The sequence below is a fragment of the Seriola aureovittata genome, chromosome 5, assembly GCF_021018895.1.
Source record: "Seriola aureovittata isolate HTS-2021-v1 ecotype China chromosome 5, ASM2101889v1, whole genome shotgun sequence".
In the NCBI taxonomy this organism is placed as follows: Eukaryota; Metazoa; Chordata; class Actinopteri; order Carangiformes; family Carangidae; genus Seriola; species Seriola aureovittata.
The window spans coordinates 19,822,290-19,847,456 of NC_079368.1; the positions used below are offsets into that span (position 1 = coordinate 19,822,290).

Sequence of the window (25,167 nt, forward strand, 5' to 3'; positions counted from 1 at the left end):
ATGAATACAGCAAAAATGACGAGGAAAGTATAGAGCAGTTGGTTCTTTCACTACCTGTGTTTCCATCGCAGTTTTGCACAAAATAGAAGAAATTTCTTCAGGAAAGTTGACAAAAGACAATTGTGAATGGTCTGTGTCTCCATTGAGTGATGTTATGCGAATAAAGCATAATAATAATAATAATAATAATAAGGTTTTCTCCTCTCATGATATCGTTCCACTTAAACGTGACGATGGGTTTCCGGCCTCATGGTTGGAACTGGCTCCCTGCGGCCTGATGTGGCGGCCGCCTTGTTTTTTTAGTCTGAAAAACCACCTCATGCGAGGATATACGTTTCCGTTACTCGTTTTTAACTTCGTAATTTCAAATTGTATATTAAGAAGGTTTATGCAGGAAGTCGGCAAAAGAAAACCAGTGTGTGTTTCCATGAGCTTTTGCTTTGAGAATAGTCTGAGGGGCTCCCACGCAGTAAATCATTCAAATTACTTTCATGAAAAGTACTTTGCAGACTTGAAAGGTCAACAGAAAATGTGCACCAAAAAATGAAAAAACCACTCCTGCATAAACACCAGAAACCAGGGGGACAAAATGCACCTGCTAGCACCGCTAAAGCTGATTACTAAGTTGTATCTTGTTTAATTTGTATGAAAACTGCAGCGCAGAAAAGACGAGCTTTAGAGGTTCTGGCAGATGTCGGCAGATGTTGTTACTCTCGGACAGACACATTTTAAAGAGTGGGCTACAAACTTTCATGGTCATATATTCAACTTATGTGACACTGTTTTGTTTTCACTCTCAGGTTGAACGCCATAGCTTTGTCTGTGAGGAGTGCTCTGCTGGAAAGAGAGGAGGAGGAGGAGGAGGAAGGGATGAAAGAACAAGTCCAGTGTTGGTTTGGGGACAGGGCTCCTCGCCCTTCATCAGCAAACCCTCCCTCAATGGACGCCCGGCCTCAACCCCCAGCATGCATCTCTTCTTTTAGTACTACTGCCCCCTGTCTGTCACCTGCCCTACAACACCTTCTGACAAACATCAGACAACACCAACTGAACTTCCCCCACCCCCCCACCCCAGCTTCCTCTTCTTCCCTCCGGCACACTGGGTGATTGGTGGGGTTGGGGTTGGAGGGTGGGGGTGGGGTTGGAGGGTGGGGGTGGGGTTGGAGGGTGGGGGTGTTTTCAGCACTCGTGTGATTCGGTCTTCCTGTGGTCTTTTCCCCATCCCCACTATTTTTGTGACACCCTCCCTCTTGTCCTCCTGTGAATCCACACTCGTGTGACATAAACACTGCACTGGAAATACAGTATGTAAAGTTTTAAGTAAAATCTATTATTATCATTATTATTATCATTATTATTATTATTATTATTAATAAACATTTGCAATTGTATATGTAATTTGTATAATTCAAAATTCTTGATGCCAGTGGTTTCTAGAGTTGAAGGAATTTTTTTTGTTTTGTTTTTCTCTATCTTTTTAAGGAAGCATGTTTTTTCCCCGTATTAACAGTGGCTGTTTTTTATTGTGGCTATTAAGTGGAAAATGATATTGGCAGTTTTTGTAATTTGCTTCTTGTCATGTTAGCTATAATACTTCGCCCAAACTCATGGTCAACTTGTTTTGTTTGTTTGTTTTTGGGTTTTGGTTTTGTTTTGTTTTCTTTGGAAGGGGTGTGCCTGATGGGTGTCGTGCGAAGGTGGAGAGCGAGTCCTTGTATGCGTGTGACTGTGGTCCTGTAAGGCAGACACATAGCGTGTGCTAGTGCAAACAATAATGACTGACTGTGCAGTTGGAGGAACCTCTTTGTTTTTCCCTCGTTGCCATGTGAACGGCCGGAGAACGGGTTGGCTAAGCTCAGCGTCTTCCTGCACCAAAACCTGAATCTATCAACGAACAAAACTAACAGCGTGCAATAAGAGTTTTATCGTGAATTTACTTTTCCATCTCCATGTAAAACGCTGTAATGACCCTGAACAGTGACGTCTAAACAATGAAGCGTCATCGTGAAGATGCACAAGAAGAAGAAAAACATATCGCCGTCTGTTAGCAGCACTGCTCCCTTCTTTATTTTCTATTGCTGCCACTTGGATCAAAGAAAAAACTTTCTCATTATAAGGAGAAACATTTTCTTGATATAACAAGATACTTAATGTTGTGACATTTTTAGTGAGACAAAATAATATTTCATTATGACAAAATAAGTTGATGTGTTGTGCTAAAAATAAATTATTTGTATGTTCCATGTTGAAAAGATCCAAAGAGGAAATCTTCCAGCCAGTGACTTAAAGTTGTAATTTTAATTAAATGTTTTTGCAGTGAGTTATTTTGAGCCAGATTGTGCTTTGATTAAACACAGTTGCTTCCACTAGGGTAAAGAAAAGTAGGTTTACCATAACAATTCTTTTTTATTATTTATCTGACAGTTATTTTTACAAGACCAAGAAAAGCAATAAATTCTTACATGTGAGCCGTGAAAAAAGTCAGCCTGATAGAGGTAGCATCAATTCTTTTAAATGAGGTGAAGTTTCGCTCCTGTTTTAAAGTAAACTTTGGGTTATTTTTAGTCCTGGACTTGGTTGATCTTTGACCGCAGAAACCTCAACAGGTTGAACTGGACACTAAATATAAAAATAATATTGTTTTGTTTTACAACAAAACCATTTTGAAGAAAGTAAAAGACTTCCCGTTGTTAAAATACTCAAATTACTTCTGAACTGAGGGAAATCAACTGATTATAAGTTTGAAAAAGTGTAACACTTAATTTGTGATTAGTGACTTAATTCATCGACATTTTCTATACGTATGTATTTTCCTTCTAAAAGTCCATGAAACTGTTTAGTGCTGAGTAAAACTTGTGAACAGATAAAAGACCAAAAAATAAATAAATCAAAAAAGATCTTTTTGTTACAATTAAATTATTTGGTATGTCATGATGATGTGAAACGTGTCACACAATACTGCAACATAAAAGTATCTTGTTATAATTTCGACATTTCCGGGGGCATATATCCTAAACCTCGCTGACCTCTGACCCCAGAACTCTCAGTCGGCAGTAGTCCAGCCCCCTGTTCCACTGGTTTTTTTCCAGCTTGTGGTGCTAAAAAGTTGCTAAAAAGTTGCTTGGGGAAGGAGGGGATGCACTGTTGGTGGCTCCTGCTGTTGCTAGGCGATAGCTGAACACCCGCTCTGTGCTCTTTTCCTAAAAGTTGTGATATTTTTAACTCGCTTAAAATCTCAATGCTGTCTGGAACACAACAGCAGGACTTTTTTTTTTTTTTTTTTATTCAGTCAAAATGTCAAACAAAAGAAGTCGCAGCGCTCTAAAGGAAGGATCCCGCTGGATGCTTGACCTTTCTCACTTCCAAAGCCACGGTGCAGAAGGCTGGTGCTCCTGCCTGTTTGTCCCTGTGAAGCACTCACACTGAGGCCCATATCAGTGCTGAAGAATGAAGGATGTGTGTGTGTGTGTGTGTGTGTGTGTGTGTGTGTGTGTGTGTGTGTGTGTGTGTGTGTGTGTCTGCAAGCATGTACGGTACATCCATTGCTCTCGGTGTGTATTCTTTACAAGCCTGGGGGGGGGGGATTTTGCAGGTGTGTGTTGTATAAGAGACGATGGAAGGAGGAGGCTTTATTTCAGAGGACATATCAGTCCCCTGCCTTCAACCCAGGACTCTTTTTCTTATGATTTGATCTGTTTTTGTTTTTGTTTTTCATGTTTTACAGAATGTTTTTCATGTTTTTACTCTCGTGCTCTTTGATTTGTGTTACAGTAAAGTGTTATCAGCTATTCATATATATATATATATATATAAAAATATAAAGTGCTCGTGCCAGCGGTGGCAGGATTGAACGGATGGACTTTGCAGCACTGAAGACTGATTTTTTCGGGGTTTGATACGCGATGAGCTCCACTGTACTTTGCTTGTCCACCATTGGCTGCCTTCACATTTGTCTCGCCCCTATTGGTCAGACCAAGATATTAGGAGACCGGGCAGTCGGTTTGGTGAATAGTCCTCAGGTTTCTATTTATTTTGAATATTTATTTATTTATTTTAGTGGAAATTTTTATTGTGCTTTTTTTCGTTTTCCTTTTTTTTTTTTTTTTTTTTTTTTTTTTTGTTGTTTTGTTTTGCCTATTTTACATCTCATGCACTTGTGCAAGTACTGTCTGTTGTTCAAGGGACACATGATGTTTTTTAAAGGGATAGTACACCCAAGTTGCATCCTGCATGTGTTTTCCTGTAACGACCAACATGGTGTGAATTGCTTTTTCTTTTTCTGCAGCTTTTATTCTGCAACTTCAGATTGGCGCTAGCTTTGACATTATTTTTGTAGTTCTACGGTGTCCTTTTTTTCTTCCACTTAAGTCACATTATCACCTTGCCAGAGTGAAACATCTATTACTTTAAATCTCATATAGCACAGGATTATATTTTGTGTGAACTATCCCTCCAAAAGCTTCATCGTCTTTTTTTAAGACGATAAAGGTTTTTTTTTTTTTTCTTCAAATGAAGGTTTTTTTCAAGGTGAACTGCAGAGTCGTTGTATTGTACTCATGTCACAGTAACAATGTTCATGTGTAGTTGACTCTGATGTACTAGTAAAAGGTCAAAGGTTACCTGAAGGCGTTCATGCGGGATCGTGCTAACCAGACATGAACCCCACCCCCTCCAGAAAAAGAAGAAATAGCAGCATGTACAGTACAAAGGTGTTGTTCTTCTGTTCTCCTTAGTGTGTTTACAAGCCTTGAAAATCAGTATAATAAGATTCACATATTTAAAATGAGGGAGTACACAGTGTTACACAACTGCAGCTAACTAGCAGAGTAGCTGGCGTTTTCTTTGCATGACAGTCAACAGGACACTTGTTCTTTGGTGTTTTCCTTTTTATTTAGTTTCTCATTTTCTACTGAATGCTGGTAAACTCCACCTTTCTCTATTTTCTCAGCTTTTTAAGTGCATATAACTATTTTTGTCTCCAGATGATATAATGAAGATGATTATGATGATCAGGATGATTATATTAATGACTGTGGCACTTAGGATGATTATGAGGATGTTGACCGGTAATGATGATGATGATGTGATGAAGATTATTTCGCATGCTTTTCTATGGGGCTCTGTGTTGTCAGTGCAGAATGGCTGCCTTTTGTACAGAGCTGAGAGAAACACATGAGAGCAGCACATGTTGACCATCAGCACCAAGAGTGACCGCTGCTTCACTGAGCCTGCATGTCACTAGAGGAACGGCACTGGAGTCCCACTGACAGGTTAGAAGCAGCTCAGAGAGTGAATGAGCTCCAGCAGGGGGCGCAGTCACACAGAGTAAAGACCAAACACACAGATGGAGGTATAAGTTCACTTTAGTGTCAAATCTAACAGACGGTCCAGTCAGAGACAACAGCAGTTTATCACTGTAGAATAAGAACCAGCTTCATGATGATTATTGATCAGGGCTGCACAGTTATGACTCCAATGGTTCCAATATCACTGATGAATCATGATTGTGTGTGAAGCATCGAAGCTAAAATCATGACTGAACATGATTAATTGTGCAGCTCTACATATAAACTACAGTAAGTGTCCTCCTCCAGTCTGTTGAGGTCAGTGCGAGCTCTGCCGGCTTCCTGTCAGCTGCAGTATTTAGTCAGATGAAGCATCACTGAGGTAAACTGGAGCCACTGCGTTCACTCTGAACCTCCGCCATCTTCTTTCTCCAGCCAGTGACTACGTTGCACTGACAACACTGAGCTGGCTTCTCTTCGTAGGGTGTCTTTCACTCTCCCCCCCAGTCCCTCTGTTTTCAACCTTATTCAATCATTTCTCTGCAGCCGACTCTTTCTAGTTTCCCTCTGTCTCTTTTTGTCAGTTTGGGTTTCTTCTGTATAATAATATTAATCCTGTAGTTCTCTGATTCTTCGGATTATTGCTCTGTTCTCTTACGTGCTACACGTGTTTCTCTAACTTCAAGAAAATGTGTTAAGGTGTTATCAATAAAATCACAATTTAAATAGAAAATTCAATGTGTTTCTGTGTGTACAGATGTGAAACTGCAGCACAGCTTTAATGGTTTATTGATAGAAGTAACTCAGGACAAATGAACTCATGTTTTAACCAGGATATTTGCTCAGCGCATAGAAAACACTGAATATACAGAGAAGTAAAAACGCAAAGAAGGAGATTCAGATGGATGAAACAAATTAAACAATTGTAATTTACATTTGGTTGTACACAATGTAAACAACAAAAAAGTTATAACATTAAAATAAAATAATATTAAAACACCTGTTTCCAAAGTATAAAAAAATGAACCTAAAACTCATTAAATCCTCAAAATATTAATCAGAATATTAAAAAGTAAAACTGTTGATGAACAAACAGAAGTGAAACAGTCAGAGCATCAGGACAGTGGATATAAACTACTATACAATGTTGTTTGACTCAAAACAAGATGCTGAGAACCAGGATAATGAACAGCTCTGATTTGTAAAGTTTGTCTCCTGATGATGTGATACAGCTTAAGCAGTTTGTTTTCACTTTTTATTGGATATGAATCTTTATTAATTAATATAATATAATTAATATAAACGCTGAGAGAGAAGCAAATAAAGAAAATGAACAGCAGGAGTTATCATCATGAATAAATCTGAACCAAAGAAAACATGATAAATGTGATGATGATGAGTTTAGAGTGTAATAAACCTCAAACCATCATGAGAGAAAAACTAACATCCCTGAACATCACAGAGAAATCTCAGTGTGACACAGTTTGATATCAGAGGTTTTGGCGTCACCAGCTTCTCCAATACTGGAAAATGGGAAGAGTTTCTCAGTGAAAGTGTCTCTGTGAGTGCAGATGGGAGTCGTGTCTTCAGGGTCGTAGAAGGACACCTCCCCCCTGTCATAGTCCAGCTGGACTCTGATCCTCTGGAGACTCTTCTTCATTTTGACAGTCTCACCATCACCATTGGTGTATTTATCATCATCATGTAATAAACACCAAACTCCATATTTTGGTGAAGCATATATCTCTCCCTTTCTGTCAACTGACTCTTTAGTCAAACCCACATTCCAGACAGGATGGTCTCCCACCTCCACCTCCCAGCTGTGTTTCCCTGAGCTGAAGCCCTCAGAGCCCAGAACATTGGCATACTTAGTGAATCTCTCTGGATTGTCAGGGAGCTGCTGCTTTGTGTCCCCATGTCTCACACTGGTCAGATCATCAGACAGATGGAGACATTGGTTTGCAGTGTTTGGGTCCAGAATGACAGGACTGAAGTGGACCTTCTCCTTCATCTTCTCCCAGACTCTGAAGGACAGGTTGCCCAGGTGTTTGGCCACATCTGTCAGAGCTCCTGAGAGCAGCTGTGGATCTGACAGTGAGCACTGGGCTCTGGCTCTGGTCTGAGTGGCTTTATAACTGCTGAGGAACGGCACGTTGTGTTTCTGCAGGTCTTCTTCAACAGCAGAGATACTGTCTGACAGAGAGGAGATCTGCTCCTGAATCATCTTCATCTCTCTGCTGATAGTCTTCCCCTTCTGCTCCTCTTCCTCCCTCAGAGCTGCCAGTCTGGACTCCTCTTCCTCTTTCAGGAACTGGTGGAGCTTGTTGAACTCTGCTCTGATCTGCCTCTCTGTGGACAACAGCTGCTCCTTGGAGTGTTCAGTCATTTCACTGTATGTTTTCTCCACTTCCTCGTATTTGCTCCTCTTGTCCTGTAGAAACTCTAAGTCAGATTTCAGCTGCTCCTTCAGGTCACTGACTGCTTGTTCTACAGGAACCACCTTGTGACTCTGGTGGAGAGAAAACTCACAGACAGGACACACAGCTCTCTGCTCGTCTTCACAGAACCAATAAGGGACTTCTGGATGTTTATCACACACCACTTCCTCCTCCTCCTTCTCCTCCTCCTCCTCCTCCTCCTCTTTTTCTGTCTCAGGTGAACCATTGTTCTGCCTCTCAGCAAAGGAGTCAGCGAGTTCTTTAAGAGAAAAGTTCATGGATGGATAATCCTTTGAGGATTTTCTTTTACAAATGGGACAGTTTTTGTTTTTAGCTTGTTCCCAGAATTTCTTCAGGCAGCTTGAACAGAAGCTGTGGTTGCAGCTCAGAGACACAGGATCTCTGAAAGTCTCTGAACACACGTGGCAACTCAGGAAACTTTCAAAGAGAGCAACTTTCTCAGCCATTTCCTCTGATTTCCAGATTTCTTTAAATTAGCTACAAGACTCACCAAAGTTCAATCCCTGCGACTTTCTCTCGACAATCCACTGAGTCTGTGTTCTTCAGTGAAGATCCCAACCTGTAATGTAACGTCTTGTCTCTGCTCTGATCAACTCTGCACATCTACTTTCGATTTCATTTACTTGTGTTATGGGTGGAGAGATGAATGAAATGAAAGTGTCGTTTTTTTGTGTGTCCACCAGGTGGTGCTGTTCCTGTGTTACAGATCTAAAGGGATACGCCACCAAAAAGCTTCGTATTAACTATTAAATACTAACAGTTGAAAATAACGAAGAACATTTACTTAAACAACTTAAACAACTTAAAGAAATAGCAGCATGAACAGTACAATTTTCTACTGAATGCTGGTAAACTCCACCTTTCTCTATTTTCTCAGCTTTTTAAGTGCATATAACAATTTTTGTCTCCAGATGATATAATGAAGATGATTATGATGATCAGGATGATTATATTAATGACTGTGGCACTTAGGATGATTATGAGGATGTTGAGCGGTGATGATGATGTGATGAAGATTATTTCGCATGCTTTTCTATGGGGCTCTGTGTTGTCAGTGCAGAATGGTTGCCTTTTGTACAGAGCTGAGAAAACACATGAGAGCAGCACATGTTGACCATCAGCACCAAGAGTGACCGCTGCTTCACTGAGCCTGCATGTCACTAGAGGAACGGCACTGGAGTCCCACTGACAGGTTAGAAGCAGCTCAGAGAGTGAATGAGCTCCAGCAGGGGGCGCAGTCACACAGAGTAAAGACCAAACACACACAGATGGAGGGAGGATTGATGCTTCTAATGCAGCTGCACAATAAGTTCACTTTAGTGTCAAATCTAACAGACGGTCCAGTCAGAGACAACAGCAGTTTATCACTGTAGAATAAGAACCAGCTTCATGATGATTATTGATCAGGGCACCACAGTTGTGACTCCAATGGTTCCAATATCACTGATGAATCATGATTGTGTGTGAAGCATCGAAGCTAAAATCATGACTGAACATGATTAATTGTGCAGCTCTACATATAAACTACAGTAAGTGTCCTCCTCCAGTCTGCTGAGGTCAGTGCGAGCTCTGCCGGCTTCCTGTCAGCTGCCGTATTTAGTCAGATGAAGCATCACTGAGATAAACTGGAGCCACTGCGTTCACTCTGAACCTCCGCCATCTTCTTTCTCCAGCCAGTGACTACGTTGCACTGACAACACTGAGCTGGCTTCTCACCACATAGAAAACACTGAATATAAAGAGAAGTAAAAACACAAGGAAGGAGATTCAGATGGATGAAACAAATGAAACAGAACTGTATTTACATTTCGTTGTACACAATGTAAACAACAAAAAAGTTATAAAATTATATTAAAATACCTGTTCCCGAAGTATAAAAAACAAAACCCAAAGTTCATCAAACTCATCAAATCATCAAAATTTTAATCAGAATACTAGAAAATTCCAGGGAAATTTTGAGTGCCACGGGGGCTACTGCCGGGATGAGTTCATGATTTATTTCCAGTGTTCAAAAGTCACCCTGATCATATTCTGGTTTTCAGAAATGTCTTGATATAAAAGACTTTGATATAAACAATGTCACATCCCTCCATCATGTATTATGTTGGCAATATCTCATATTCTGTGTTGTTTTTTTAATCAAACAAGAGGCAACATGTCTTCAAACTGGCATTTAAAGGGTTAAAATCCTGAAAACTAATAAACATTTGGTAGGTTTGAGCAGAACTGAAGTGGTTTAAGAGATGTATGCAAAAAAAAAGCAGAAAAAAATATTGATATATGATGATTTTATAGCATTTTCTTTGTGTGTCCTTTTTTGGACGCGAGGAACCCCAGAGGGTACAAAATGTGTTACCAGTGTATAATAGACCTGTAACAGTAACTGACATTAGATTTTAAAAATATGTCAAAAAAGACGCTTTCTTGCAAAAATCCATACCATCAGCTGTAACACAGCCAAAATGATCAGCAAATCAAAAAAGAAAAGTGAAGAAAATCTCCAAAAAAGGACAGAGGGACCCCTGAGGGTTAATAAATCCCATGAACCGCTATTTAAATTACCACTATTATGTTTTTTTCGGTGCTAAATTTAACATTACTGGGGAGGAGAGCAACGCGACTAGAAGTGACAGCGAGAGAGGGCTAGTAGCTTCTCCTCTCCTCTGTCTCAGCGGAGACCGTCACAACTTCATTCACTCTTTTAACAAAAAAAAAAAAAAAAGCAACAAAGAAAGCAGTAAATGGACTTACATATTTAAGACCTAACTAAATGTAATTTAAGACCTAACATGCGGCTAATGTAAAGCTAGCAGAGCTTGGAGAGTTGGTTATCTGGTTGCTAGGCGCACGCATGGGGTCAGGAGCTGCCGTTGCCATGGCAATGTGAAAATCTGCCCAGAATTTGGCTTCTACATGGCTTCAAACAATTGCAAATCATGAGAAAACCGTTACTTCTTTTCAAAAACCGAAAACACTGTGACAGACACTGAAGCCAGAAATTTCTTACAGTCTCTATTTTATTCAGATATTCCTTAAAATGAGTGAGTAAGCTCAGTGCGAAGACAGAGTGAGATTCTTTTGAAAAAAAAAAGACGATTACATTAGGTGTCAATGAGAGTGAGACAGGTATTGCTGCCAGACTCGGCACCCCCATTTAAATTTTGTGCAGACCCTGCCTGTCAAAGTTACATTTTATGAATCCCAACAACTATGTCTACATTTTGAGAAAGAATTATTTGTCTCCTTTTTACGGTTTGGCCGTGAGCTTGAGTTAAAAATAAAAATAAAGGTTATATTTTACTGCTTCACGCACTCTAGCCAACTGACGCTGTCACTCTAACTTTGAAGAAAAAGTGAATTCCACTCCTCCTTTGAGTGCTCATAGTTTGAAAAATGTACATGTTATGTAAAAACAGTTGTTGTGTTTTTGAGAGAGCAGAAGTTTTCCTCCGTTTTATAGTTTGAATCACATTTCTACGTGCAGGTATGAGAGAGCTGTGTGACTCAGAAAAAAGGTGAAATTTTGTAGAAAAAAGGTGAAATTTTGTGGGTTTTTAAAGAAAATTCCAATGCCTTCCTAATGCATTATTTATTCCCAGTATTTTGGGAATAATTTGGGGAAAAATTGGAATTTTAACACCAAAAGTCATAGCACCTCTTTCGGGATCAAGACGCACGTTTTGATGTATATATTACCGGGGCTCCGCCCCGAGGCACTCCTCTCAGCTATTCTAGCTGTAGAGGAATGAACAGCTCTGATTTGTAAAGTTTGTCTCCTTATGATGTGATACAGCTTCAGCAGTTTGTTGTCACATTTTCTTGGATATTAATCTTTATTTTAAGAAGGGACACAATCTACAAACTAAATCTATTTTTGAAAAGCTGAGAAACAAAAACAGAAAATCAACAGCAGGAGTTACCATCATGAATAAATCTGAACGAAAGAAAACATAATAAATGTGATGATGAGTTTAGAGTGTAATAAACCTCAAACCATCATGAGAGAAAAACTAACATCCCTGAACATCACAGAGAAATCTCAGTGTGACACAGTTTGATATCAGAGGTTTTGGTGTCACCAGACTTTCCAATATTAAAATATGGGAAGAGTTTCTCAGTGAAAGTGTCTCTGTGAGTGTAGATGTGAGTCATGTCTTCAGGGTCGTAGAAGGACACCTCCCCCCTGTCATAGTCCAGCTGGACTCTGATCCTCTGGAGATTCTTCTTCATTTTGACAGTCTCACCATCACCATTGATGTATTTTCCATCATCATGTGATAAACACCAAATTCCATATTGTGGTGAAGCAAATGCTTCCCCCTTTCTGTCAACTGACTCTTTAGTCAAACCCACAATCCAGACAGGATAGTCTCCCACCTCCACCTCCCAGCTGTGTTTCCCTGAGCTGAAGCCCTCAGAGCCCAGAACATTGGCATACTTAGTGAATCTCTCTGGATTGTCAGGGAGCTGCTGCTTTGTTTCTCCACGTCTCACACTGGTCAGATCATCAGACAGATGGAACCAGGGGTTTGCAGTGTTTGGGTCCAGAATGACAGGACTGAAGTGGACCTTCTCCTTCATCTTCTCCCAGACTCTGAAGGACAGGTTGCCCAGGTGTTTGGCCACATCTATCAGAGCTCCTGAGAGCAGCTGTGGATCTGACAGTGAGCACTGGGCTCTGGCTCTGGTCTGAGTGGGTTTATAACTGCTGAGGAACAGCACGTTGTGTTTCTGCAGGTCTTCTTCAACAGCAGAGATACTGTCTGACAGAGAGGAGATCTGCTCCTGAATCATCTTCATCTCTCTGCTGATAGTCTTCCCCTTCTGCTCCTCTTCCTCCCTCAGAGCTGCCAGTCTGGACTCCTCTTCCTCTTTCAGGAACTGGTGGAGCTTGTTGAACTCTGCTCTGATCTGCCTCTCTGTGGACAACAGCTGCTTCTTGGAGTGTTGAATCACTTCACTGTATGTTTTCTCCACTTCCTCGTATTTGTTCCTCTTGTCCTGTAGAGACTTTATGTCAGATTTCAGCAGCTCCTTCAGGTCACTGACTGCTTGTTCTACAGGAACCACCTTGTGACTCTGGTGGAGAGAAAACTCACAGACAGGACACACAGCTCTCTGCTCGTCTTCACAGAACCAACAACCTACTCCTGGATGTTTATCACACACCACTTCCTCCTCCTCCTTCTCCTTCTCTTTTTCTGTCTCAGGTGAACCATTGTTCTGCATTTTAGCAAAAGAGTCAGAGAGTTCTTTAAAAGAAAAGTTCATGGATGGATAATCCTTTGAGGATTTTCTTTTACAAATGGGACAGTTTTAGTTTTTAGCTTGTTCCCAGAGTTTATGCAGGCAGCTTGAACAAAAGCTGTGGTTGCAGCTCAGAGACAAAAAAAAGTCTTTGAACACACGTGGCACCTCAGGAAACTTTCAACAAGAGCAATCTTCTCAGCCATTTCCTCTGATTTTCAGATTTCTTTAAATTAGCTACAAGACTCACCAAAGTTCAGTCCCTTCGACTTTCTCTCTACAATCCACTGAGTCTGTGTTCTTCAGTAAAGATCCCAGCCTGTAATGTAACGTCTTGTCTCTGCTCCGATCAACTCTGCACATCTACTTTCGGTTTCATTTACTTGTTATGGGTGGAGAGATGATTGAAATTAAAGTGTTCTTTGTTTGTGTCTCCACCAGGTGGTGCTGTTCCTGTGTTACAGATCTAAAGAAATAGTCCACCAAAAAGCTTCGTTTTAACTATCAAATAATAAAAAGTTGAAAATAACTAAGAACATTTACTTAAACAAAGTTTCAGGTTTAATTGAGTATTTCTTTTCCATGCTACTTTATACTTCTGATTCACATTTCATAGAACAATATTGTACTTTCTATAAACTACATATATTCAACAACTATAGTTAGTTTGAAGTAAAAGATTTTTCATTAAACAAATATGATCTACTTCTGAAATATTATACACTGTCCAGTGCATAAAAGTTGTTTCTTATTAGTTTTAGTTTTCAATTTAGTCCATTAAGTCTAATTTTCTTGAAAAAAGGGAAACCATTTTACTGTACATTAAGAATATTTTTGTTTTTAATGCAATATCAAGTATTTTCTAAAACAGTTTCCTTTTTCACGAGTCTCAACTTGCATCATTCTGTCTTTGTTCAAGCTACAGATTCTGATTTGTTTTCAGCATTTTAAAGCCAGATAATGAAACACTTTTCTTTTTAAAATAAATAAGGCTTTTATTGTGTAATTATATTCAGAAAAATGTTATCATGAGTTTTGGCAGTTTTGTATATGAAACTGCCATAAAGGATACAGAATAATTATATTTTTTACTGTCAAACTACAATAATAAAAGGCTGCCTAGAGATTTATGTGTATAGTAATCATTTACTATAACGTATATGTATTTATAATAAAACAGCACAAATGATTTGCTTTATGTGTCCTTTTACTTGTGGTACTTTAAGTAATTTTTCCTGACAGTACTTTTGTAATTTTAATGTAAGCTTTTGAATGCAGGACTTTTACTTGTAATACAAACTTTACTTGTACTTGTTACTTGCCTATAGGCTACTTGGTACTTTGACTTCAGTAACTTCACTTAACTGAATAATATATACCAATAGTCTTAAAAGTTACATTTGAAATGGAGCTGAAAAACTATAACTAAGTGACAGAATATTAAATCACAAAAAATGTATTAACCAATTCATCGTTTAAGTTACTTATCAAATAAAAATGCCAAACATTTGCAGCTTATTAAATTTGAGGCAGCTGATCCTTTAATCAGTTATATAATTCCAAGTTGGACATCTTTGGATTCTGTAAAAATTGGACTAAAGACATTTTAAGAGGCCACCTTGAACTCTGAGAAACTGTTAGTATTTGTCTTAATTTTCAAACATTTTATAGACTAAATAATGTGTTAATCAAAACAATAATAATAACAATAATAATATTAATAATAATAAAGATATCATAATCCTCAGCCACGTTTGTAGTACGTTTAATTTCTCTTCCGTCTATCTATGTGTGTTAAATAATCATTTATTTCCACTAAAATTGATGACTGAATACACAAGTTCCGATTGCTAGCATGATTAGCTTAGCTGTATACAATGTTGTGCTCCACACCTGTACGTAAACGTAGTGGAGTAAACATTGTGGCGTACGTCAACGGTTAATAACTAACCGCTCTGGCGACACGCAAGTCTGTAGACATGTGTCGGCATCTTTTGGTTATAATATAAATGTTTAAACCCATTTAGCTAGTGGGGGGAAGTGGATTTTGCTAGAGCAGTGGTTTGAGAAGCTGTTTGAATTCTGTCGGGATTTTGAATGGACTTCAGCTGTCGTTGTCTAGCTACAAACTCTTCAAAGCCACCTTTCAAGTCAACAGACGGTGAGTGTTTGACACAGAAAACTGTTTTCTGTGCAGTAATTCGTGTCCCCTGTTTCAGTCGCTCATTTGGAAAAACGCTACGAGGGACATTAAAGGTTTTCCCTCTTTGAGAATCAAAACACTGGCTTCACCACAGCAAGTGGTGCACTGTGTTTTCAGAGCTTTTAGCTTGTCGGGAATAATCTGGTCAGGATTTGAGAAGTCCTAATTATGTAGTATATGTGATCTAGACTTTGTCCAATATGGTCTGGATATTTCAAATGTACCAACTTTCATGTTTCAACTAAAATGTCAGTAGGAATGTTTCTTTGAATGTCACTTTTTTCCTGCATTGAAAAAGTGCAGCAGCTACAATGACAACTTTATTAATGTTGAAATAAACCTAAACTACAGAAACAGAAAGGTATTATCTGACTTGATAAGTGACGTTAAAATTGTCAGTTAGAGGTAAAATTACACAGTTTGGATAGTGAGACATCCATCACTTCATTTCACCTTTTTTGAGGTAATGAAGCTGTTTAAACAAAGTTTCAAATGAAACTGAACCACTGTGATGTTATATTGTACTTCTATAGCATCCAGTAATAATGTTCATTGTTGACCCCGATGTAAAAGGTCAAATGTTAACTGAAGGTATTGATTCATATGCTTGATGGTGATAAACAAATATAACCCCCAACCCCTTCAAAATAAAAAAGAAATAGCAGCATGAACAGTACAAAGATGCTTAGTGTGTTTACAAGCCTTGAAAATCAGTATAATAAGATTCACATATTTAAAATGAGGGAGTACACAGTGTTACACAACTGCAGCTAACTAGCAGAGTAGCTGGCGTTTTCTTTGCATGACAGTCAACAGGACACTTGTTCTTTGGTGTTTTCCTTTTTATTTAGTTTCTCATTTTTTACTGAATGCTGGTAAACTCCACCTTTCTCTATTTTCTCAGCTTTTTAAGTGCATATAACTATTTTTTGTCTCCAGATGATATAATGAAGATGATTATGATGATCAGGATGATTATATTAATGACTGTGGCACTTAGGATGACTATGAGGATGTTGACCGGTGATGATGATGTGATGAATATTATTTCGCATGCTTTTCTATGGGGCTCTGTGTTGTCAGTGCAGAATGGCTGCCTTTTGTACAGAGCTGAGAGAAACACATGAGAGCAGCACATGTTGACCATCAGCACCAAGAGTGACCGCTGCTTCACTGAGCCTGCATGTCACTAGAGGAACGGCACTGGAGTCCCACTGACAGGTTAGAAGCAGCTCAGAGAGTGAATGAGCTCCAGCAGGGGGCGCAGTCACACAGAGTAAAGACCAAACACACACAGATGGAGGTATAAGTTCACTTTAGTGTCAAATCTAACAGACGGTCCAGTCAGAGACAACAGCAGTTTATCACTGTAGTATAAGAACCAGCTTCATGATGATTATTGATCAGGGCTGCACAGTTATGACTCCAATGGTTCCAATATCACTGATGAATCATGATTGTGTGTGAAGCATCGAAGCTACAATCATGTATGAACATGATTAATTGTGCAGCTCTACATATAAACTACAGTAAGTGTCCTCCTCCAGTCTGCTGAGGTCAGTGCGAGCTCTGCCGGCTTCCTGTCACCTGCAGTATTTAGTCAGATGAAGCATCACTGAGATAAACTGGAGCCACTGCGTTCACTCTGAACCTCCGCCATCTTCTTTCTCCAGCCAGTGACTACGTTGCACTGACAACACTGAGCTGGCTTCTCTTCGTAGGGTGTCTTTCACTCTCCCCCCCAGTCCCTCTGTTTTCAACCTTATTCAATCATTTCTCTGCAGCCGACTCTTTCTAGTTTCCCTCTGTCTCTTTTTGTCAGTTTGGGTTTCTTCTGTATAATAATATTAATCCTGTAGTTCTCTGATTCTTCGGATTATTGCTCTGTTCTCTTACGTGCTACACGTGTTTCTCTAACTTCAAGAAAATGTGTTAAGGTGTCAATAAAACCACAATTTAAATAGAAAATTCAATGTGTTTCTGTGTGTACAGACATGTGAAACTGCAGCACAGCTTTAATGGTTTATTGATAGAAGTAACTCAGGACAAATGAACTCATGTTTTAACCAGGATATTTGCTCAGCGCATAGAAAACACTGAATATAAAGAGAAGTAAAAATGCAAGGAAGGAGATTCAGATGGATGAAACAAATTAAACAATTGTAATTTACATTTCATTGTACACAATGTAAACAACAAAAAAGTTATAACATTAAAATAAAATAATATTAAAACACCTGTTTCCAAAGTATAAAAAAAATAATCTAAAACTCATTAAATCATCAAAATATTAATCAGAATATTAAAAAGTAAAACTGCTGATTAACAAACAGAAGTGAAACAGTCAGAGCATCAGGACAGTGGATATAAACTACTACACAATGTTGTTTGACTCAAAACAAGATGCTGAGAACCAGGATAATGAACAGCTCTGATTTGTAAAGTTTGTCTCCTGATGATGTGATACAGCTTCAGCAGTTTGTTTTCAGTTTTTATTGGATATTAATCTTTATTAATTAATATAATATAATTTATATAAAAGCTGAGAGAGAAGCAAATAAAGAAAATCAACAGCAGGAGTTATCATCATGAATAAATCTGAATTAAAAAAAAACAAAATGAATTTCATGTAGAAACAATAGTTTGGATTTTCAACAAATGAAGATAAAAACCATTTTACAAAGTTCATTTCAGATAGTAGAGACAGAAAAATCAGTTTCTGTGACCCTCAACAAATCAATTCTCTTGAAGAACAAAAGAATAAATAATAATCAATTACAAATCTTAACTCAAACAGATGATGATGATGATGTTGAAAGAAAAAAATCAAAAAGCTTCAATTAAAGTACTTGAAACAGTCAAAACAGTGAATGTTGCACTGTGCTTGAGTAAAAACAAAATTCTGCTGATCAGTCTAATGAGTTATTAATTTAAAATCAGTCTTGATTTGTAGCTGTATAAAAGTTTATCACCTGATCTGATTCAGTTGAAAACAGTTTATGTTCAAGTTTGTCTCCTGATGATGTGATACAGCTTCAGCAGTTTGTTGTCACATTCTCTTGGATATCAATCTTTATTAATTAATATAATATAATATAATTAATATAAAAGCTGAGAAAGAAGCAAATAAAGAAAATCAGCAGCAGGAGTTACCATCATGAATAAATCTGAACTAAAGAAAACATAATAAAGTGTGATGATGAGTTTAGAGTGTAAACCTCAAACCATCATGAGAGAAAAACTAACATCCCTGAACATCACAGAGAAATCTCAGTGTGACACAGTTTGATATCAGAGGTTTTGGCGTCACCAGACTTTCTAATATTAAAATATGGGAAGAGTTTCTCAGTGAAAGTGTCTCTGTGAGTGTAGATGTGAGTCATGTCTTCAGGGTCGTAGAAGGACACCTCCCCCCTGTCATAGTCCAGCTGGACTCTGATCCTCTGGAGACTCTTTTTCACTGTGACAGTCTTACCATCACCATTGGTGTATTTATCATCATCATGATATAAACACCAGTTTCCATATTTTGGTGAAGCATATATCTCTCCCTTCCTGTCAACTGACTCTTTAGCCAAACCCACAATCCAGCGAGGATGGTCTCCCACCTCCACCTCCCAGCTGTGTTTCCCTGAGCTGAAGCCCTCAGAGCCCAGAACATCTGCATACTGAGTGAATCTCTCTGGATTGTCAGGGAGCTGCTGATATGTGTCTCCACGTCTCACACTGGTCAGATCATCAGACAGATGGAGACATTGGTTTGCAGTGTTTGGGTCCAGAATGACAGGACTGAAGTGGACCTTCTCCTTCATCTTCTGCCAGACTCTGAAGGACAGGTTGCCCAGGTGTTTGGCCACATCTATCAGAGCTCCTGAGAGCAGCTGTGGATCTGACAGTGAGCACTGGGCTCTGGCTCTGGTCTGAGTGGGTTTATAACTGCTGAGGAACGGCACGTTGTGTTTCTGCAGGTCTTCTTCAACAGCAGAGATACTGTCTGACAGAGAGGAGATCTGCTCCTGAATCATCTTCATCTCTCTGCTGATAGTCTTCCCCTTCTGCTCCTCTTCCTCCCTCAGAGCTGCCAGTCTGGACTCCTCTTCCTCTTTCAGGAACTGGTAGAGCTTGTTGAACTCTGCTCTGATCTGCCTCTCTGTGGACGACAGCTGCTTCTTGGAGTGTTGAATCATTTCACTGTATGTTTTCTTCACTTGTTTGTATTTGTTCCTCTTGTCCTGCAGAGACTTTAAGTCAGATTTCAGCTGCTCCTTCAGGTCACTGACTGCTTGTTCTACAGGAACCACCTTGTGACCGTGGTGGAGAGAAAACTCACAGACAGGACACACAGCTCTATCTTCATCCTTACAGAATAATTTAGGCTCTTCTTCATGTTTACTACAAACCACCTTCACCTTCTTCTCTCCCAGTTCTGTCTCAGATGATCCAGATTTCTGTCTCCCAGCAAAGGAATCAGCCAGTTCCTTCAGTGCAAAGTTTACACCTGTAATATCCTTTGAAGATTTTCTTTTACAAATGGGACAGTTTTTGTTTTTAGCTTGTTCCCAGAATTTCTTCAGGCAGCTTGAACAGAAGCTGTGGTTGCAGCTCAGAGACACAGGATCTCTGAAAGTCTCTGAACACACATGGCAACTCAGGTAACTTTCAAAGAGAGCTCTCTCAGCCATTTCATATGCAACAACAGCAAGACTCACCGAGTTATTGTTTCTTCAACTTTCTGCTTACAGTCCTTCAATCATGCGTTTTCCAGCAAAGGTCTCTCACCCTGTAATGGCGTCTCAACAATGAATCAACAAAGTCATAATATACTTTCATTTTCTTTTTCGTCTGTCATTGGCTAAATTATCACCAGTAGAGAATCATGCCAAGTTGTTTTGTCACCAGCAGATGGAGCTGTCAACACGCAGTTTAATATTCTCCTCTTTATAACATAGTTCCAGCTGTTATCAGCTCTTGTCCAGACACAAACAAAAATAAAAGGTAAAATGTTTAAAAAATAATGAATCTCATGTTTAGATTTACTTTAAAGAACATAAATGATCTTTAAATGACAGAAGCAAGGAGGTTTGTAGTATTTTAGTTCAGTGAGGTCCGAACATTTCAACAGGCTGACTGACACTAAACCAGTTTAACAAGATTTTAATTTTTTTTTTAATTTATCACAGAAGCAGGAAACATGCTCAGCTCATGTATCTGCACAACTGTGTTCATTTAATCTATTTGGACCAAATATAGAGACAGACAAGCTTTTACTTCGTTTTTCATTTTATTCTTCTATTCATTCAAAGTCCAACAGTGAAATGTACTTTTTTAAATTTATTGGTGAAACATTTTTAAACATCAGACCAAACTCAGTAACATTAGGCCGCCTGTTTTTCAGCATTGTGTTACAGTATTTGTTGAAACAACAATCAGAGAATCAGAGTTTCTTATGCTCAGTGTTTTGCTTTTTCTTTCCATCTTATATTCATTCATTCATTCATTTGATTAATTTATTCATTCAGTGTCTTTATCTTGTTGTTCACATTTAGAATTACAAGACTGGAGTTTGTCTCCTCATTCATTAGCTGGAATCAGTATTAAAAAATTAAAAACTGCAAACTGAATAACAAATGATCAACTTCTTGGTTTGAAAACAACATAAATGTTCAGTAATTTTTTTTAAAGACATCTTGAATTCATCAATATGATAATGAAAGTAGTTTGTCAAAGATTTTGCTGTTGAGGAGATAAAGTTAAAATAGCAACAATACATCCACCTCAAAATACTTGAAACACTGATTTCATATTGTCATAAGTTGTGGTGTCAGCTCTTAAAGGAAATTCAAGAAGGACACAGTGAAATTCGACTGAACCTTCCTTTATCTCACTGTTTGTTTCGATCTCCACTTGGTAGTATTCTAGCAGCAGCTGCTCTTTCTGGAGTGCACATGAAAAACCTTACAAATAACACTTTTCATGGTTCTTATTAAGAGACAAAAGTCATGACACATTAAAGTAAGAAAGATGTAGTTCAGACAGGAACAGAAGTTGTTTAATAGTAACATTTTCCATAAAGCGTCCAGCTGAACAGCACATGATTAGGACCAATCTCTGGTGCAAAAGGTGAAACAGCAAAACGTGAAAGCTGCAGTCTGTTCAGATTACAGTAAATGGCCTCCATGTAAAAGATGACCTTTGACCAGGATGGTGCACAACATTCACTAAAGCTTGCCAGATCCACAAAGAATAGTTGCTGCCAAGGAAACAATCAATAGATATCCCAACAAACAATGAGAAATAAACTAAATTTCAATCGGATGTTATTGTGACAGAGGAAAACTGAGGAATTGTTGAAGATTGAATAAATTTCCAGATGTGTTCAGATGCTCAAAATTAGTCTTTTATCATTAACTGATGTTTTTCATAAACAACATGGGGATTGTAAAGATTATCAAGTGTAACAGAAATGAAAAACAAACTATGCAGAAACAGTAATTAAACCATAAAACCATAAGTCATTGCTAACACTGTGCCCTCTGGTGGATGTTGTATTTAATAGAAGATTCAACCTCTCTTAAATCTCTGCTCTCTCAAATCCCTTATTGAAATAGTCTAACAATGAATCTCAAATACTCTTGGGTTAGTAGATCTGCATAAAACGAGTAGCAAATGAACAGTGGACATTAAACACAGCCTGGTCAGGGTACAAAATGTTAAGTTAATGTTTGACCAGGATGATAAACTGGTCAGGATGAGAGCGAGTGGTGCTGCCAAAGTGTTGAACTTTGTCACACTGAATAAAGACAACTTCCTGGAGGCAGTGAAGGCGATACGTCATGTGGCCGTCCCACACGGTGAACATGTAGCAGCTCTCCAGGCTGCAGCATAGAAAGCTTGATGTTTACTACACACTACTTCTAGTTTTTGCTCCTCTTTCTGTCACAGGAGATTCAGATTTCCTTCTCCCAGCAAAGGAATCAGCCAGTTCCTTCAGTGCAAAGTTTATCAGTGGAGATACTCCACTCACCAAATCCCTGTCCCTTTGCATTACAGATAGCAGTCCTTTTATTTAATGTTTTTGAGAGAGATCCTACTTCCTGTAATTGTGTCTCAGCTCTGTTCAGTAATTTCCCCTCCCTTCTTGTTAAGTAACTAACTCGCTGCTGACCTTTCATTTTCTCACCAGCAGATGCTGCTGTTTGTTTTATGAACAGAATTTAGGGCAACTTTCCACATAAAGAGCCTTAGAATTGTGTACTGAAAAAAATATTTTAAAGTGAAAAATCAACAAATATACATAGTAAAAAGGAAATAATCAGTTTGTCAGTTCAGGTTACACAAACAAGTTTATGAAAAAAATAACTAATTTATTTAAACAACAATGTACACTCCCAAGAAAAGTCCTTTTATTTTTGCACAAAAGAAATCGTGTTGATGGAAAAAAAAACATTACTTCTTAAAATACACAAGCACATAAAGGTACATAAATCTTAGATGTACAACAAAAATATTTATAAAAAACACAGTAATAAAAAAAACATGAAAATAAATAATACCTCAAAAAATAAATAAATAAAACCAAAAGAAAACTGTTCCCGCAGCTTCTACCATCAGGCCATTTTCACCAGTCTCTCACTGGCCTCCCACAGTTTTTTTGCCACGCCAGCATCTCTGGCGAAAGGACGCAGAGTGGAGTGTCGGCAGTCTACGAAGTAACCCCCGCTGTGTTTGGCAGCTTCATCTGACACAGCACAGTAGATGACAGTCTGAGCTCCAATCTCACAAGGCACAAAAAACATCCACATGATCACCTGCATCAGCATCCGGAACAGGACGGAGTAGTGGCACGTCCAACCACTCTGGACAAACCCTGGAGCAACACATGTAAGCACAGTTATCTACACATTACAACTGCAACCTCCTCAAAATTTTACGATGCTTTGGTGTGACTGTCAAGGTCTTCATTTGCCTAGGAGAGCCTGCAGTTTTAGTAGGAGGATGATCTTCTCTTGTTCCTTTGGAAGCTGTTTTACATTTTGATATTGATTAAAAAAAGCGTGTAATAAAGACAAACACACACACACCCATGTCAGTCATTGTTGGTGAGTTTTCTTTTAATAATATGTGAGATTTCAACTTGCAAGTCTCATATGTTCTTATTAAAAATAACTCTTACCAGGGTGCACGGCATAGGAGGTCACTTCTTTCCCCTCTGTGATGCGGGTCAGTTCCTGGCTGAAGTAGATGTTTGCCAGCTTGCTGCGGCAGTAGGTGAAGAAGGGCAGCAGGTTGTAGTTGAGGTCCTGGAAGTCCAGCTTCTGGTATTTGTAGGTGGAGCATGTGAGGGTGACCACCCGGCTGGGGGCACATTCTTTTAGGCGCGGCAGAAGCAGATTGGTGAGGAGGAAGTGACCTAAGTGGTTGACGCCAAAACACATGCTAAAGCTGTCGTCCGTCCAGTCGAGGACACTGGGCATGGCTGAAGAAGCAAAACAGAGGGCAAAGAGAAATGTCAGAATAATGAGGTGGAAAAAGTAGAAACAGGATTTATAGATGATAAAAAAAATCACTATTCACATTCACGTCAACAGCAATAACAGGTTTTTACTTTTGTTCTTGACCATGGAGTGACTGGTTTCACTATGGACTTTTCCTTAGAGGACTCTCAATCCATTTGTTTTTGGTTGATCATGTAACATTTACGTTATTACTAAATTCCTTGTTAGAGATTTTCTTGTTTAAGTCCATTAAAACGACACAAGTTCAGTAAATCCTTGTTTTTTATATAATAAAAATATAGAATTGAGACCAACATTGTGCAAAAATATAGTAATTTTAGCCATAATCATGTAGCCTTATGTCAAGTCCATTTTATTTGTATAGCTCAAAATCACAATTTTGCCTCAATCAGTACAACAGTTAGCATCCTCTATCCCTTGATTCAGATAAATAAAAACTCCATAAATCCTTGTTGTTTGTTGTTTCTTGTATCAAGAGACCCCTCACCTGCATTATTGATCAGGATGTCAAGTCTCTTCTCTCTCTGAAGGAAGCTCTTGCAGAATTCCCGTACAGAGCGCAGGTTGGCCAGATCCAGCTCCATGTGGAGGACGTTAAGACTGTGACTCTTGAACTTGATCTCCCTCACAGCCTTCTCAGCCTTGTCCAGGTCTCTGCAAGCAATGATGACTCGGGCTCCTCTCATTGCCAAGGCAACAGCTGTTTCCTTGCCAATCCCAGAATTGCCACCTGCAGATAAAATAAATAAATAATAAATAAATAGTAAATTTGTGTATTAATGCTCATGTGAGGCTTACGACACGTAGAGGATAACAGTAACGTTGCCTGCAATCTGAATACTGTAATATCAGGATACAAGCAGTGATGTTTGGTGTAAATGTCATTCAGCTTTTATATTCAGACTGACGATATCAATCCAAAATACAATGATCTACACAGTATAGGCCATTAACACGTGAGTTACGGAGATATTTGCTGCAAAAAGCAAGACATGTTTATTTACCTGTAATAAGAACTGTTTTGCCATCAAGTCTTTTCAGGTCTGTGCAATACTTCCGCTTTTTCATCCATTTCAGAATGAAAAAAGAAACTAAAGACGCGATGATTGTATATAGAAAATACATATTCCCTGTGAGTACTACCTTGAGAGCTAATGTCTTGTATTATTGGCAGCTACTGATGCTGCTGGCTAGCTGAGCCCGGAGCTAACGTTAGCTAGCTTGTTAGCTTGCTAGTTCACAAAGAAAAACGTCATTGTCCCCCCCCCTGTTATTAGTCCATTCTGGTTGTTGTTGCGGTAAACTTGGAGAAATGATTCCCGACGAATTGAACACAAATATGGACAATTATTCTACTTCATTTGTCAGTCCCCTCCAATTCATTCTGAAACCTCGCAAGATGTGAAGTGCGCATGCTTCTGAAACCGAAAAGTCTCGCGAGAATACATTTTCAACGT

At 38.8% G+C, this 25,167-nt stretch overlaps 5 protein-coding genes across 26 annotated transcripts in view; 1 reads left to right on the forward strand and 4 right to left on the reverse strand.

The window, feature by feature from the left end:
- Nucleotides 1-6,023, forward strand: part of camk2b1 (calcium/calmodulin-dependent protein kinase (CaM kinase) II beta 1) — a 75,396-nt gene extending 69,373 nt beyond the window's left edge. For all 22 annotated transcript variants that reach the window (XM_056376807.1, XM_056376804.1, XM_056376799.1 and 19 more), the window contains one exon: nt 801-6,023. The gene's annotated coding sequence lies outside the window, so the exon portion shown is untranslated. The remainder of the gene's footprint in view (nt 1-800) is intronic.
- LOC130169811 (zinc-binding protein A33-like) lies at nt 3,456-13,348 on the reverse strand. The gene is made up of 2 exons (XM_056376821.1): nt 13,242-13,348; nt 3,456-9,473 (listed from the first exon to the last, which is right to left on the reverse strand). The coding sequence occupies exon 2, from the start codon at nt 8,188-8,190 to the stop codon at nt 6,742-6,744; it is 1,449 nt and encodes a 482-aa protein (XP_056232796.1). The 5' UTR covers nt 8,191-9,473; nt 13,242-13,348; the 3' UTR covers nt 3,456-6,741.
- Nucleotides 9,649-13,334, reverse strand: LOC130169812 (nuclear factor 7, brain-like). Its single transcript, XM_056376822.1, has one exon. It carries the CDS (start codon nt 13,013-13,015, stop codon nt 11,771-11,773), a length of 1,245 nt encoding a protein of 414 aa, XP_056232797.1. The 5' UTR covers nt 13,016-13,334; the 3' UTR covers nt 9,649-11,770.
- Nucleotides 13,349-17,203: 3,855 nt separating the features above from the next.
- Nucleotides 17,204-20,178, reverse strand: LOC130169748 (nuclear factor 7, brain-like). Its single transcript, XM_056376700.1, has one exon. It carries the CDS (start codon nt 19,874-19,876, stop codon nt 18,452-18,454), a length of 1,425 nt encoding a protein of 474 aa, XP_056232675.1. The 5' UTR covers nt 19,877-20,178; the 3' UTR covers nt 17,204-18,451.
- A 162-nt stretch (nt 20,179-20,340) lies between these two features.
- On the reverse strand, nt 20,341-25,120 carry si:dkey-174n20.1 (uncharacterized protein LOC796174 homolog). Its single transcript, XM_056377320.1, has 4 exons — nt 24,715-25,120; nt 24,198-24,440; nt 23,368-23,670; nt 20,341-23,061 (listed from the first exon to the last, which is right to left on the reverse strand). The coding sequence occupies exons 1-4, from the start codon at nt 24,833-24,835 to the stop codon at nt 22,802-22,804; spliced, it is 927 nt and encodes a 308-aa protein (XP_056233295.1). The 5' UTR covers nt 24,836-25,120; the 3' UTR covers nt 20,341-22,801.
- Nucleotides 25,121-25,167: the final 47 nt, after the last annotated feature.

What these genes read in the sequence shown, in the direction of transcription:
- LOC130169811 (XM_056376821.1), bottom strand. Translation starts at nt 8,190, where the DNA reads ATGGCTGAGAAAGTTGCTCTCTTTGAAAGTTTCCTGAGTTGCCACGTG.
- LOC130169812 (XM_056376822.1), bottom strand. Translation starts at nt 13,015, where the DNA reads ATGAACTTTTCTTTTAAAGAACTCTCTGACTCTTTTGCTAAAATGCAG.
- LOC130169748 (XM_056376700.1), bottom strand. Translation starts at nt 19,876, where the DNA reads ATGGCTGAGAGAGCTCTCTTTGAAAGTTACCTGAGTTGCCATGTGTGT.
- si:dkey-174n20.1 (XM_056377320.1), bottom strand. Translation starts at nt 24,835, where the DNA reads ATGTATTTTCTATATACAATCATCGCGTCTTTAGTTTCTTTTTTCATT. An exon ending in CATCCTGATCAATAATGCAG is followed by an intron (nt 23,671 to 24,197) that starts GTGAGGGGTCTC and finishes TTGCTTCTTCAG; the next exon opens with CCATGCCCAGTGTCCTCGAC. An exon ending in CTCCTATGCCGTGCACCCTG is followed by an intron (nt 23,062 to 23,367) that starts GTAAGAGTTATT and finishes GTGTTGCTCCAG; the next exon opens with GGTTTGTCCAGAGTGGTTGG.